General features: G+C 48.0%; 1 protein-coding gene across 2 annotated transcripts in view; it reads right to left on the reverse strand.

Moving 5' to 3' along the window:
• Positions 1–693: 693 nt before the first annotated feature.
• The window catches only part of LOC144783224 (uncharacterized), a 61,132-nt gene continuing 47,733 nt past the window's right edge, over positions 694–14,092 (reverse strand). For both annotated transcript variants that reach the window (XM_078662312.1, XM_078662313.1), the window contains exon 5: positions 694–877. In XM_078662312.1, coding sequence (XP_078518438.1) covers positions 833–877 — 45 coding nt within the window. In that variant the 3' untranslated portion in view covers positions 694–832. The remainder of the gene's footprint in view (positions 878–14,092) is intronic.

The raw sequence follows: 14,092 nt of genomic DNA on the forward strand, positions 1-14,092 counted from the left end.
CACCGGCGGGTCTACTGGTCGCTTCCTGCACAAAAACAATCCTGGCTGTAATACACAGTGGCTAAATCTAGAGCCCCCCAGCAGAAGTGCGGTGCTGACGGGGCCCCCTGGAGGGTGAGGGCCCCCCACACCACGGGGGCTGCAGGGGCCTGTGTTACGCCCCTGGTAATACAGGCACCCTTGCACTATATGGCAGGGGTGCTTGCGTTGGTGCGCAAAAGCCACATTTGCGCCAATCGCAAAGGGAGAGCAGAAATGCAGAATATCTTATTGATATGGCGCATTTCTGGCCTCCCCATTCGACGCAGCGCAGCCCAGCAATTTGTCTTGCTTCATTGCGCCAAACATTACTAAATCTGACCCCCCCCCATGCCCGATTCAGACATTTTCCTTTGCAGGTAAGCGCAAATGCAAGCTGATGTCTTTAAATGCAGTGTTTCCATCATTGAGGCCATACATGCAGTATGCCCCCACTCCTAACAAAAGAATGTGATCAGAACTAACTAATATGAATCAGTTTTTGTCACACACAACATGTCAACTATTTTATATAATGTACATTTTGAGTAGTTTATGTGTAAACATTTATTTCAGTTATTTTTTCAATAATACGCTGAGCTTCTTGACAGTCGCAGAAGTTGTGTTCAGTGTTAATACTCAGGCCTCTGGTTCAGTGTTAGCAGCCATGAAAGGTAAGAGTTATCTTTGCGCTTTATTGGTTAAAGTAAGTACCAGTAATACATTGTCACACTATGCTTTGAGATTTGTTCTACTTTTCTACAATGGAAAGGCTTTGTTCCGGTAGATCCTTTCAAGCTGAAACCTCTCAGCTCTAGTTTGATGTTCTGTCTGGAGGAAGAGAAGTCAGCAACGGCTCCTGCAGAGTTGGGAAAGAAAATTAAAGTTAAAGAACTATTTTTGTTGTTAATGCACACTTTATCACAGTCTTAAAATGTAAGCACGTTTACATACTACATTATATGAATCGGTATATTATTAGTCAACATTATTTCTGATAGAGGGTTTGCATAAATATCCTATACTATCAGTAATTACTTTTCTATAGTGTACTTTTTAATGTAAAATTTCAATGTATATGCATTAAATGCATCCTCAACTTCAGCAGTACAAAAAACTGATTAAAGTGAAATATTGTAGGTCTATAGTGCTCTTTCCAATTCACTGTGACACAGAGGCTCTGAAATAATGTTATTGGGTGTTTTTTATTTTCCTCTTCTTCACAAGCTTGTAAGATGGAAAGGAAATAAAATATCTGGTAATTTGCGACAAAGAAGTGGTAAGGTATTCAATTGGGGTATAACAGAAACAAGGTTGCCCTTTAACTAGAAAAGAAAAGAGGAAGGAGAATAGAACATTCAGTAACGTTGAAATGACACTGAAATATAGATTAAAGGGAACGTTATCACCAACTAGAAAGGATCCAAATGGAGTATGGAGTGATCACCTGTGTTACCATCTGCATGCAGTTATAAGGGGATCATTTAGAATGTTGTCAAGCCACTTAAGAGTTACTTGGAGCGAGAATGCGACTGTGGGGTGAATGCGCTTACACAAATAACTAGCACTGGCAAAGCCAATAGGCACATATGTTGCTACAGAGCTATTAGCTTTGCTAATGCCTATTTCCTTTGGTATTGGTCGATTTAACTTTATCATTCCAAGAAGGCTGACACATTTGTAAACAATGCGTCAGCCACCTTAAAAGGGTAAAGAATGACCGCATGTGTACAGGCACTGGAAGCCATCTTGAAAAGTTTTTTTTTACACATTACGCAAAAGCATTCAAAGACGGCAGGTGATGAATGCGCACCGAATCATACTCATAGGCTGCCATCTTAAAATGCTTTTTGTCAAAGTCAATCTCAGCACGTCCATTCAGCATTTCATCTTTCTGAGGTCAATAAAATGAGCTGGATATCAACAAATACCGATTATTCAGTATCAAGATGCCACAAGCAGTGGAAATTTGGATTTTAATTGTGTTTATTGAATTTTGCAATGTTTGATATCAACAGCACAGAATGCAGTTCAAGACAAATATAATGCATGGCCTCATATCAGTAGTCATCATTGCGTAAGCATGCAATAGTGGAGAGACAGAAGGACAAGAAGGGAAGAGAAAGGGGAGAAGGAAGAGGGGAAAGGAAAAACAACCAGTAACAATGCCACTCAGTCCTCCCACACGTGGCATTAGGGAGCAGGACTACAGCACCCAAACAGTAGGATTCTCACGACAACAACACCGGTCAGTCAAGTCAGAAGACAACGCATCAGTGAGAGGAGAAAATGGTGATCAGACATGAAACTATGAGGGATCCCCAGAGTTGCTCCTTCTCAGTTCCTCATGTAGCCAAAGGTAAGCAGTCAAGGGAGCCCATATGTCCCTAGGGCGAGAGCGAGCAGGCATCAATTCCCGAAACACATCTAGCATCTCCTGGCAAAGCGCTGCATTATGCAACAGGCACTGCTGATGGGGGCTCTTCATCTATCCCAGTGCATTGCAACCCTACGCTTCACTAACAAGAGCAACATAACAGTCAGTCTACAGGCCTCGGAGGGTACCTCCTTATCATAGCCCAGCTAGGTTACAAGGGGTGTGTGATCAAGAGAGGGGCAAGTGATTTCGGCAATGCTTCTAAGCACTTCTGCCCAAAAGATGAGACTCTCTGGACAATTCCATGGTAGGTGAAGAAAGTCAGCACATGGTGCAGCTTCGGTAGTGTGAATCTTCTGTAAGGTCCATTTGTTGCAATCGTGCAGGTGTGTGATAAATTCTATGTAGGAACTTGAAATGGATCAGGCGACGGAAACCCGGAAGGGAACTGTGCGCTGCATGCCAGCGTAGATATGTATAATCAGTCTATGGGGTGAGGGATTATTCAGCATCTCCTCGAGCACCAGGAGCAAGGGGGGAGTGGGAAATGTAGAATGGAGGCAACGCATGGACTCTCGGAGTTGGTGATAAATCATGGCATCCAGGAGGGGTGCCAAGGACTCCTGGAAAACCTGTTGGGAGGTTAAAAAGCTGCCATCCTGGTATGCCGCCCCAAAGGAGTTTAGTTGATTGGGAGACTTCAGAGAATTCAGATACTAGCTGCTAAGCTAGCCCTAATGAGATCACGTCGATCATCAGCCTCCTTGGCTCTTGAAGAGCTTCATTGGCTCCCAGTGCTACAGAGGATACAATTCAAATCGCTTTGCATTGTATTTAAAGCTCAGCATGGTATAAGGCTCAAGCCACTGCAGAGCAAATTCGAATGGTATGTTCCTACAAGAAGCCTTCGATCATCTTCAGCTAAGTTGATAAAAATTCCTTGGTTTAAAAGAACAAAAATGGGAGGAAAAGCCTTTAGCTCTGCAGCAGCTCGACTCTGGAATGAACTCCTGACCAGTCTTAGACAGATAGAAGACCTTTTGCAGTTTAGAAAGAATTTAAAGACCTGCTCTATCCCAAAAGTGTAATCTAGATCGTCATCATTTATAGCTAGTGCTATCCTCACTGTAACCTCTGTGCATAGTAGAGCTAGTATATATCAGCCCCAGGATACCCTTGGGGTGATAGTGAGCTTTATACGTTTGAATAATATTAACATTAACAACTGCAGCCTGCAAAGCTGCGATCGCACTCCGGTCTCCGAGGCCATAGGAAGTAGTTACTGACACAAGATTGGAACAGACTGAGCAAAGATATGGTCGAGGCAAGCTCTCTTCCTCAGTCCATCCCATGTCAGAATTGTGCAGGCCACAGTATCCACCCGTTGGCGTACCCGGCGCAGGGGGCCATAGAAAATCATCTGAAGCAGACATGGGGATATGTGGTCAACTTCGGGGGTGGTGTGGGGCTGAACATGGATAGGTTGTTGCCAAAAATGCGCAAAGTGAGCCTGGTCAATGAGAAATTATAATTCCATATTGGGTGTCTCAAGGCCACCCTGTTAAAAAGGAAGATCAGGATTTCCCATGTCACGCCAGGGCAGGCCAATGAATTGAGGAGGGAGTAAAGGTGGCAGTGGAGGCTGGCCGGTAGTGGGAGAGGCAGGTTTATGAATAAGTATAAAGATTTGGGAAGGACAACCATCTTTACGATAGTCAGTCTGCTGGTTAAGGATAATGTATTTTAGACGGATGTATGACATTACAACGCATGCTTTTACATCGCATGCCTTTACAACGCGGTTTTTACAACGCAAACCTTTATAACGCATAGCGCTTTGGGGTGCTGGATAGTGAATAGTTTAATTTACTATTCCAACTCCAGTCCCCGTGGACACTAGGGAAGGTGTTGGATAGTAAATTAAACGTATTCCCTATCCTAGAGCGCCCCCCAGCGCAATGCGTTGGGATGGTTTGCGTTGTAAAAGTTGCGTCGTAAAGGCACTGCGTGGTAAAAGTTGCGTTGTAAAGGATGTTTCCCATTTTAGACCACGCAGGCACCTGGTTCTCAAACCACGTCATCAGCTTGCCATAACTATCCCGCCACAGCTCATCCGTGCTCTGGCTGAGCCACACCTCTATATTGCAAACAGAGTTGTGCGTCCATGAAAATGCAAAGTCAGAAGCAAAAGGCCCTGTAGTCTCAATAAGTGGAAGCATGATTTTCTTAGTCCAATTGACAGTGATGCCCGCAATGCCAACAAATTGCGTAAACTCCCCGAGGAGTGGGTCCAGGTTGTCTGACAGGTCTCAAACATATAGGGTAATATCGTCCACATAAAGAGAGATAAGAATCTGCCTTGGGAGAAAAGTAAGGCTGCGGTGTGAATGATGTTGATGCAACGGTCCACAAGCGGTTCATTGCGATAACAAAAAGTTTAGGCCACAGCAGACATTCCTGGCGTGTGCTGCAAGCAATCTCAAAGGGGGCGAGATAGAGCCATTGATCCTCAAACAGGCAACAGACAAGGTGTAGAGGTGTCGTATGAGATGAATACATTTATGACCCACTCCAAAGTGCCTGAGGGGGTGGAAAAGGTAGGGCCATTCGAGCGAGTCGAAGGTCTTGGAGGCATTCAGAAACACGGCTGCTGCCAATAAGTGCGGATCAATAGCATGGAGAAGAGAATTAAAAAGGTGTGTAGGTAGTGGGCCATAGATCCTTCTGGCACAAAGCTTCACTGATCTGGGTGGATCATCTGGAGTAAAATGGGAAGAAGACGCGAGGCAATGAGTTTTTACAGAAGTATGTTGTCTACGTTTATTATAGAAAGGGGTCTGTAAAGCTCACAGTGCCTGGGGTCTTTATCAGGTTTTAGGATAGTTACAATGAGTGCTTTGCGTAGGGAAGGGGAAAGGAGCTGGTGCGTGCAGACTCCTCGTGCATGTCGAGGCGGTGGGGAGCCACGGGGGGGGGGGGCGCAAATTTCTTGTAAAAGAAGCCGTCAACGGGAAGCCCTGCAATAACCTGAATGATATCCTCCCCTGTAAAGAGTTTGTTTAAGCAGAGGCGATGGCCCGCCACATGCCAGAGGAGCTGTACGGAGTACAAGTAGGAGGCTAAATCCAGGGGGGTGTTTCATGCTGGGAGGAGGACTAAAGAGAGAGGCAAAGAAATCAGCCATAGTGCGCTGAACTGCAACAGTACCCATCAGTATGTTCTGGTGGTCGCCTAGCAGTTGACCACATAGTCACTCACCCAAGGTTTCTGTAAGAGCCTAGCTAAGGTTTTACCGGCTCTCTCACCTTCCTCATAGGGCCCAGCTCATGCTTCTCTACCCAGATTTCTCAGAGAGCTTCCTCCAGGAATTACAACAGTTTACTATGGATAGATGCCAGCAAGTCTGTCTCACCAGACTAAAAAAATGCAGATCCAATGCATGGATCACCTCCTCTAGATGCCAAAGGCATGCCTGGATCACCCTGAGGACTCCAGCCTGTTTGGCAATATAGACCCACAAATGACCACCTTTAAAACCCTCCCACAAGGTGGCAGGGGAGGGGAAACAGCCATTACAATGCAACTTTCACAACGCATTACCATTACAACAAAACTTTTACAACGCAGGATCCATTACAACGCATGCCATTACAACGCATGCCATTACAACGCAGATGCTATTACAACGCATGCCATTACAACGTAAGTATGGGTAAGTATTTAATTTAATTTTAACCCCTACACTATCCAACACTTACCCTACTATTACACCCCCTGGAGTTAGAATAGTAATTTTAACCCCTACACTATACAACATTTACACTACTATTGCATTCCCATTAATTAAAATTAAAAAAAATACTTACCCATACTTATGTTGTAATGGCATGCGTTGTAATAGCATCTGAGTTGTAATGGCATGCGTTGTAATGGATCCTGCGTTGTAAAAGTTTTGTTGTAATGGTAGGCGTTGTGAATGTATGCGTTGTAACGTCATACATTTGCAGGGGTGTCCACCGATTGGAAATTGAGGGTTAAAAATTCAACAATAGCCTCCTGTACCTCATGTCGGAACATCTGATCTCTCAGCGCACCAGGTGGGAGCTGCCAGGTAAATGCACGAGGAACTGCACCAGGCAAGTGTATTTCTAAGAGCATGGGGTCATGCTCAAATAGCATTTGTGAGAGATGCTGTACAGTGAGGGTAGCACTTTACAATCCTCCAAGTTATGTGAAACAAAAGGTTATTGCTTCATTGTAGAACCTTCACACTAGAGTAACTCCCGAGTACTGCTAAAAAAATGTGCAATGTATTCATTAACTTTCAAATAAGGTCAGCCCACTTTCTGAAGCTACGCATAAGGCCCAGCATTTACTCAGTAGAACTTATCTTATTGGGTGCATAAAGCTTTGCTCTAAAAATATAGCATGTAGAAACGTGTCAGGACTGCAGGAACAAAATAAAAAAAATGCCCTTAATGTGTTCTAAAGCCGCACCTTTGTCCACAGAGACCATACAAGCATACTCTTAAAACACAAAAAGACCCAGTGACATTATTGTACCACCCTCTTGATACATTCTCATCATGGCCTCAAGGAAGATACGAACATTATACGAAGTAGTAAATAAATGAAATTCTATTTTAAAGCAAGTAAAAAAGGATTAATGACTTAATTCAACTTTATTTGTGAAATAAGGTGTAAGCATCACATGAAACAGATGAAGGTAACACCAGCAAATAAGCTTAAGGTGTTTCTGTACAAAACGAATGTGTAACACAATTACGTTGTAAAATATAGATTTTGTGATTAACTATAGATTCTATTTGTAAGCGCATAGAATCCATTGGATGTTTATTTTCGAATGCAACTCACAAACATAGTTGAACCAAGAAAAAAAGTGTAAGAACATGAAATTCTAACTTTTGATTCACACCATTTAAAAGGCTAATTGCCTGTGCACTGGGATTGCAGGCTTTGAAGTGTGCATGACAGATTGGCCGGCTGTAGTCAGCTGGCAAAATTTGTCATGCGCACTGAGCAGTCATCCTGCAACACGCAGGAATCTATCTGCCCCGTCCCCACCATCACGCTTGAGCTAGCGCGGCCAGTGGCACTCAGTATAATAAAATGGTAATGACCATTTTATTATTCTGTGTGATCCCGCTAAACTCGCAACAGGTTGCTTCTATGCCTTAACGGAGAGCCGCCCCTGGTTAATCAAGTGTCATCCCTCTGATTGGCTGCCCCGGGACACCAAAGGTGGCCACCTACGAGGGCGGCCACCCTTAGTGCCATAGGATGGCACAGCCCTGAGCGGTCTAGTGGTTGGGGGGATCATTGATCCCCCCGTGATGTCATTTCCTGTGTCTTGGGGGGGAGGGGTGACTATTTAGCCCTGGGGCGAGGGTCAAGTGCCCTCTTTGTTTGCTGGCCGCTGCCTCGCGCTGACCCTCGCCCTCCCCGGCTGGACACAGAGCGGGTGACTGCCCGTTGCCTTTTCTGGTACAAGGTGAGGAAGGATGTGGTGGGTAATGTGTCAGGGTTAAGGGGGTTGATTTGGTGTATCGAATGGGAGTGCGGGGGGGGGGGGCCGTTCTGCAGGGCCGCGTTGTTTATTCGGTGACAGGCGGGTGGGGGAGAGGGCAGTGCCGTGTGAGGCGAGGTACGCTGCTAGGGCGGACGGTTTCAGCTCTCGTGTGGGGAGGGGGTCCGGGTTTTCCTGGGGGCCTCGCTAGTTTCTCGAGCGGGCGGGAGGCTTCCCCCTCGCCCATGGTTCCTTTCCATCCTCTCCCCCTCTGGTGAGCGACCGCATTTCTTGCACACAGCCTTCCACTGTTCTCACCGGGTATGATCATGGGGCAGTTTCTTGGCCGGCGCTGAGTCCCCGCGGCCTTGCAGTCAGCTCTCCGTGCTGTGATTCGGCTCTCGCCGGCCCCGGGCCCCTCCTTCTGCTGGGGCTGTCGTTGGGTCTGCGGGCCGCTGGGGTGGCCGGGCATCGGGCCCCTTGCTCCTTCCCTCGATCCCCGGGCCGGGTGGGAGGGGGCAGCGTCTCTGGTCGGGCCCCCCAGGAGTTTCTCCCTCCTGCCTTGCACCCGCTCTCTGCTCCGGCATCGTGGCCTTGCTGGTCTCTTGTCCCCGTGGTTGGGGGCCACGCTGGACTAGCTCGGCGATTATATCTGCCGGAGGGCAGTCTTTCCTGCGCGCACTCGCGCGTGCATGCTAATATGCATTTATTAGCGTGAAGTATACACGTAGGAGCGTGTGCGCCAATCCTGACACCTTTGGTTGCATAAGGTCTACTTCACACGTGATCACTCATGGATGGGGGCGTTAGGTATCAGGTTATGTTTTATTTGGGTGCAGATGTTGGACTTGATATTCCCAGATGCAATGCAGATGCGAGAGGGGGAGGGGGAGTTGCGGGGGGGGGGCATTTGACGCTGTTGTTTTGTCTTTCTGCAGGACAGCAGGAGGAGAAGGTTGGCACCTGCTATGTTAGCGCGATTATCACCCGCTGGCCTTCCGGGGTCGCGCTTGGCCGCTGGTCGGATAGCGCGCACGCTTGTAACGCACGCGCTGAATCAACCTCTCGCTCCTCCTCTCGGGCGCCCTTGTTCTTTGCGAGGGGGGGTGGCGGGCTTGGGGAATTTTATGTGTTGTTTTGTTTTTCAGCACGAGAACAGCAAAGGGAAGGTCGACAGAGATAGAGTGATGGGGCAGTGTGGGGTGGTGGGGGGGTATGAAGTATTGATTATTTTCAATTTCTATCACTGCAGGACTTCATCAAGATGAGTCGGTAGGATCGCACATCATGACGGAAAACGCAAGGTTAATTTGGTTTATCTCGCTGTGGCAGTGGGCCGGCTTTTAATGGATACAGTGCTGCAAAGTTGCTCGCCAGGAAGTTCTTTTCATTGTAATTATGTCATATTTGCTCTTACTTTGGCTTGTGCGATATGTACTTGCTGTGCTTGAGATAGTGTGCCTTCAGCCGTGTTGCTTCGACTCTGGGGCGGGTGGCTGATGTACACAGCGTGAAGAGCCCTTCCCCCGGGTTCTTTTGCTGACGATGGCGCTGCCTTAGACATGTGGGGGGTGATTGCATTTAGAAGCTTGTAGGGGCCTTACTGTCTTGGCTTCGGAGCGGGCACGGTTTGCATCGGGACAGGGCGGGTACCTGTGCGCGACTGGCCTTTCAGTATGTCGGAGGGGGGGCGTCTCCGGCACCCCTTCCTTGTCTTTGCATGCAGCTTGCGGCGCTCGTGCATATTTCTTACTCCTGGTCCGAGCAAGTAAATTAAAGAGCCCGGGGTGGGGCCTGCACCAATTTAGGTTGCTGGAAGTGCTCTATCTGCTCAAGCTTCCCTGTATGCCCGTGGTCCCTGGAAGCTGGTTCCGAGTAAGGTTGGAGGCTACAGTCCATTTTCTAGTGTGAAAGGTATCAAGACATTACAGCAGTTTTGGATACCATCTGGGGAATCATGTTAAGGTTGTGTTTCGTGCAATTTCGGTATGGCGTCCAGGCATTGGGGAATGCCGGGCGTCTGAGCACCTATGGCTGGCTAAGCAGGGTTACGGGACACATCGTGGAGTGTCTTAGCTAGTACGTTTCAGGGCTAGCTTTCCTTCTATGTATCATGTGTGTCCGAGCATACGGGGGCGAGCTTGTCCTGGCATAACAACGGGGTGTCAGATTTGGAAATCAACAGGCAGCTTGATGCAAGTTCCCAATAGGGGGTTGACGCAGGGACTCGGGGACAGAGTACAGAGTTGGTCCTGTTTTGGGATGATTGTTTCTCTTTTGCCCCGTTTGGTAATGGCGTCCAGGTGCGGCCATTTTGAGGTGCATTAGGAGTCCGATGCATAGAGGTTAATGGCGTCCAGGTGCGGCCATTTTGAGGGGCAGCGTGACATCATGGTCCCACCCTCGGAGTTTGCGGTTGTGGACAGCCAATTTTAAGCGCTATTTGTTATGATAGGCGCGTGCGTGGAGATGGTCCGGGGCGATTTCAGGCGATGCAGCCCATTCAGTACGTAGGGAGTGAAAGGGGTACGGTGACCGGGTTTTCCGCCGTCTCGTTGTCTCTCAACGTTATTGTTCGATCCTGGCAGGACACGCTATTACTGCGCGTAGGTAGGCTGCTGACTCACATGGGCTCATATTTAGGTCGGCTACGATTTGGGTCTTAGGGACTTGTGTTCCTTTCTACACCCTCTGGAATTATTTACCATCTCCTTGTGATGTACCGCTCGGCCTGCGGGCCGAGTTGCCGGTCGTCACCAGGGAGAAGCGCAATGCTTTTCTTGTAGATTCCCCGGTCCCAGTATGCGCATTTCGGCATTATTTCTGGCGTAGCGGTGCGCACGCCGTGTTCTCTCACAATATAGTAGAACATTGATACAGACTCCTCTTCGTCGGGCTGGAAGTGACTTCTACCCGGTGCGTGGAGGCGGCCCTACATATAATGCTGTTGACTCTGAAGCAGGAGAACAGGGTTCGAGCATCAGCCGCGGCTGTATCCTTTGAGTGTGACTTCGTTATGTACAAATATTAAGGAATAGCAGGGGCGAGTGCAGGAAGCTGCCACACCAAGAAATATCAGCGGAAATAGTAACAACATTTCAATGCAACTGGTCTCGCCCTGGACTGTGATTATCACTCGGACCAGGGTTGGCTGCTCAGGCATGGTAGTTACCGCATTCCCAAGTGGGGAGGCTATGTACAAGCAGTTGCGTCCTTCCTTGGGTGGTTTTTGGGTCGCAACGTAACGTCCTCTCATAGTTATTAGGCACCCGCCCTGCGGCGCATAGGGAGTATAGTAGCCCTGGACGGAAGTAGCGTTTTTTGGGGAAGTTTTCTTTTCTCCGACGCCGATGGCATTGCCCGTAGCGCGCTCGATGCCATGTGCAGCATCGCTAGTTTCCCAGGTTAGCGGTTGCGGGCCTCCGCGGTCGTTGTTCGCCGCATCTTTTCAGGATTGCCATGACCTCGTGTATGACACCTTCTAGCCACCCTCGTGGCGGACGGCCTTGTGCTGGTACAGGGGGCCGCTCCATTGGTGCCACAGTTAATTAAGGGACCGGGTGGTAATATTTTACAAGGGGTCAATTTCGTAGTATAGTGTAATGTCACGGGCCCACGTATTTCCCCAGGGCCTGCATCTACCTGTGAGTCGCTGATAGTTCCATAGTTGTGCACGATTAACAAGTTATGCGGGGGAACTGGGTTCGAGGCTTCATCACGCTTCGCAGCCCGCCGCAGTTCTCTATTTCATATTCCCTTTTAATTTTGCCTTTATTTAGCGCGTATTCTACTCGTAGGTGTTCAGCCGCTTCACATTAAGGACAGAAGTGTTACACAGGAGCAACTTGTGCACCCTTTCATTTTAGCATGGGTTATGTAACGGTGCATTCCAGGAGGAATAGGTGGCAAGGGTGCAAGTTAAATAGCGTACATGATTAGTAGAGGTATATGGCTGCAGGACAAGGGCAGTCAGCCAAACACAAGAACTACAGTTACGTAAGCATTGGTGGCACTCGTGCTAGGACAGGAAGCAATCACCATGTCAGAGGTAGCAAACAGGTTTTACAGATACAAGTGTAGCGTGCAGGGTACAATGAGTACCAATTATAAGTAGAAGGATTAGACTGCACCATTGGCAGCTCTCGCTTCACAAGTCACTGGGAGGATTTGCCTTAGTCAAGGGGTATCGACCTTGCTTAATTTTGGGTCCCCCTTTCACAATTTAGAAAGGGCCCTGGGACGTGTTACTGAATAGTGTGGTTAGGGAACGTGGTTGTTGTGATATTCCACTCGAACAAAGTGCACCGGTCACTTCGACTCAGCATTTGGCGATATGACTTAGTGTCAAGACACAACACTTCACTTCTGCCTCTGTCCTGGAGGTACGCAAGTTATTGCCCACCCAACTCCTTACGAGATTGTAATTGGTCAATCTAGTTCTCGAACTGACAACAAGGGTCAGCCTTGGTAGCGTGGGGAACATTGTTGGCCCCAGCCTCATTACAGGGTAATGTGAGGTTAATGATGGGGAGGGGGCAGGGCTTCTAATGGATGTGTTAGGTACGAATTGTGCTGGAGAACAGCTCGGCCCACATGGGGGTGTCACTTGACCCATCTACAGGTATAAGGGTCATAGCACACTAAGGGGGCAGTGAGCCAGGGTCTGGGACACCTATTTTCGCCCCAGGCATCACTCCTGTCCCTGGGATTGGGGCGCGCAGGCCATGCCCCATAGTAACAGTACAGTGGTAATCAGCTGGTACGTGAGCAGGGCAGGTAGCTCCTGTACATTATTGGGATGTTTTCGCATTTAGAACAACTGTTGAGCCTTGGCAATTCTCTATTCACTAGGCATTAACGGGGTGTTCTCTTGGAAAGCAGTGAAACAGTGTGGCATTTCTTACATCCCCTTTGACACAGTTGATATGCGGGTCTTTTTAATCAACGACAGTGTCTGGGCATATCATACATCCCATGTGCAATAATGGAATGTGTTCTTTGTACAGCAACTGCCACGTCAGTCCATTTCCATATCGGGCACCTGACTCCCAATTTTGTTATATGTCGGTCTCAAGCATGCACTCTTCAAGAGGGGGATATCCCATTAAAGCAGCCTTAACCAGGTTCTGCTTAGAGTTCCTTGCTGGTCAAATGGGTATTGTCAGAGATAGTAGGTTTCCCCCCTCTCCATGGTTTCCTTCTAACACGAAAGTGTCTGTCATAGTCTTTGCATGCCATTCATAGTGCACCGATAGGATATGGTCTCACAGGGCAGGGAGAAGTGGGCAGCCATGTTGGGGCGGCTAGCTCGAGTTGGGCTACGCAAGAAAGCGATATGGTAGCTTCTTACTTGGATGCAACTGAATCACAACTAAGCAACATCGACTGTTGTAAGTGAAGTGCTCCTTTTGTAAAGTACAGGGAGGCAATTGGCATAGTGGCTATACACCAGGCAATATACAGCACTTCACCTGATCAAGCTGGATAGCCCTGCAGATTAGTGGGCCGGCATAAGCATCACATTAACTGCAGCATCCTGCCCTACGCTGTGACATCCTTGGGACACATGTTGGCTCTTAGTTGGCCAAGTTAGCGTTTGGTTTGGCTAGTTTTACGTGAAGGGTTCGTTAGGGACCAGGCAATTCTAACAGCTAAAATCAACAAACAGGGGTTGTCACGCAGTGGAGGGCCCGTGGCTAGGTGTTCGGGTAGCTTTCACCTAGATAGTATCTACTTAGTTGTTTTCAGGTACTATAGTAAGGATTCCTCTGGCAGTGTGCACATCCCAGGAAGTAAGAGCGAGGAAGGATTAATTCTCTTAGTTGCCAACTTAGATACAGTGCTATAGGCGGCTTGTTACAAGCTTCTTAGGGTCCATTGAAGGCCAGGCACAGGGGGACGTCTTGTACAAGTGTCAAACATGAGGAGATCCTCTACACAGTGTTTTAAGCCGACAACAGAACGCAGTTGGCAGACATAGTTGAGAGGTGAATGTCTTACAATTAGGTTCCCATGGGTTGGAAGTTACATGTCTTTCCAGCGAGGCTAAACATGCGAGGAGTTGGTTAGCCTACAGTAGGGTCGGCGGCAAGGGAATGAACCGCCTGGCGTGACCTTGTTGGTGAATATGTCCCCAGTAGGTCTAAGTAAGGGTGTAAGGCCACATGCTA

Source organism: Lissotriton helveticus, chromosome 9 (genome assembly GCF_964261635.1).
Source record: "Lissotriton helveticus chromosome 9, aLisHel1.1, whole genome shotgun sequence".
Taxonomy (NCBI): domain Eukaryota; kingdom Metazoa; phylum Chordata; class Amphibia; order Caudata; family Salamandridae; genus Lissotriton; species Lissotriton helveticus.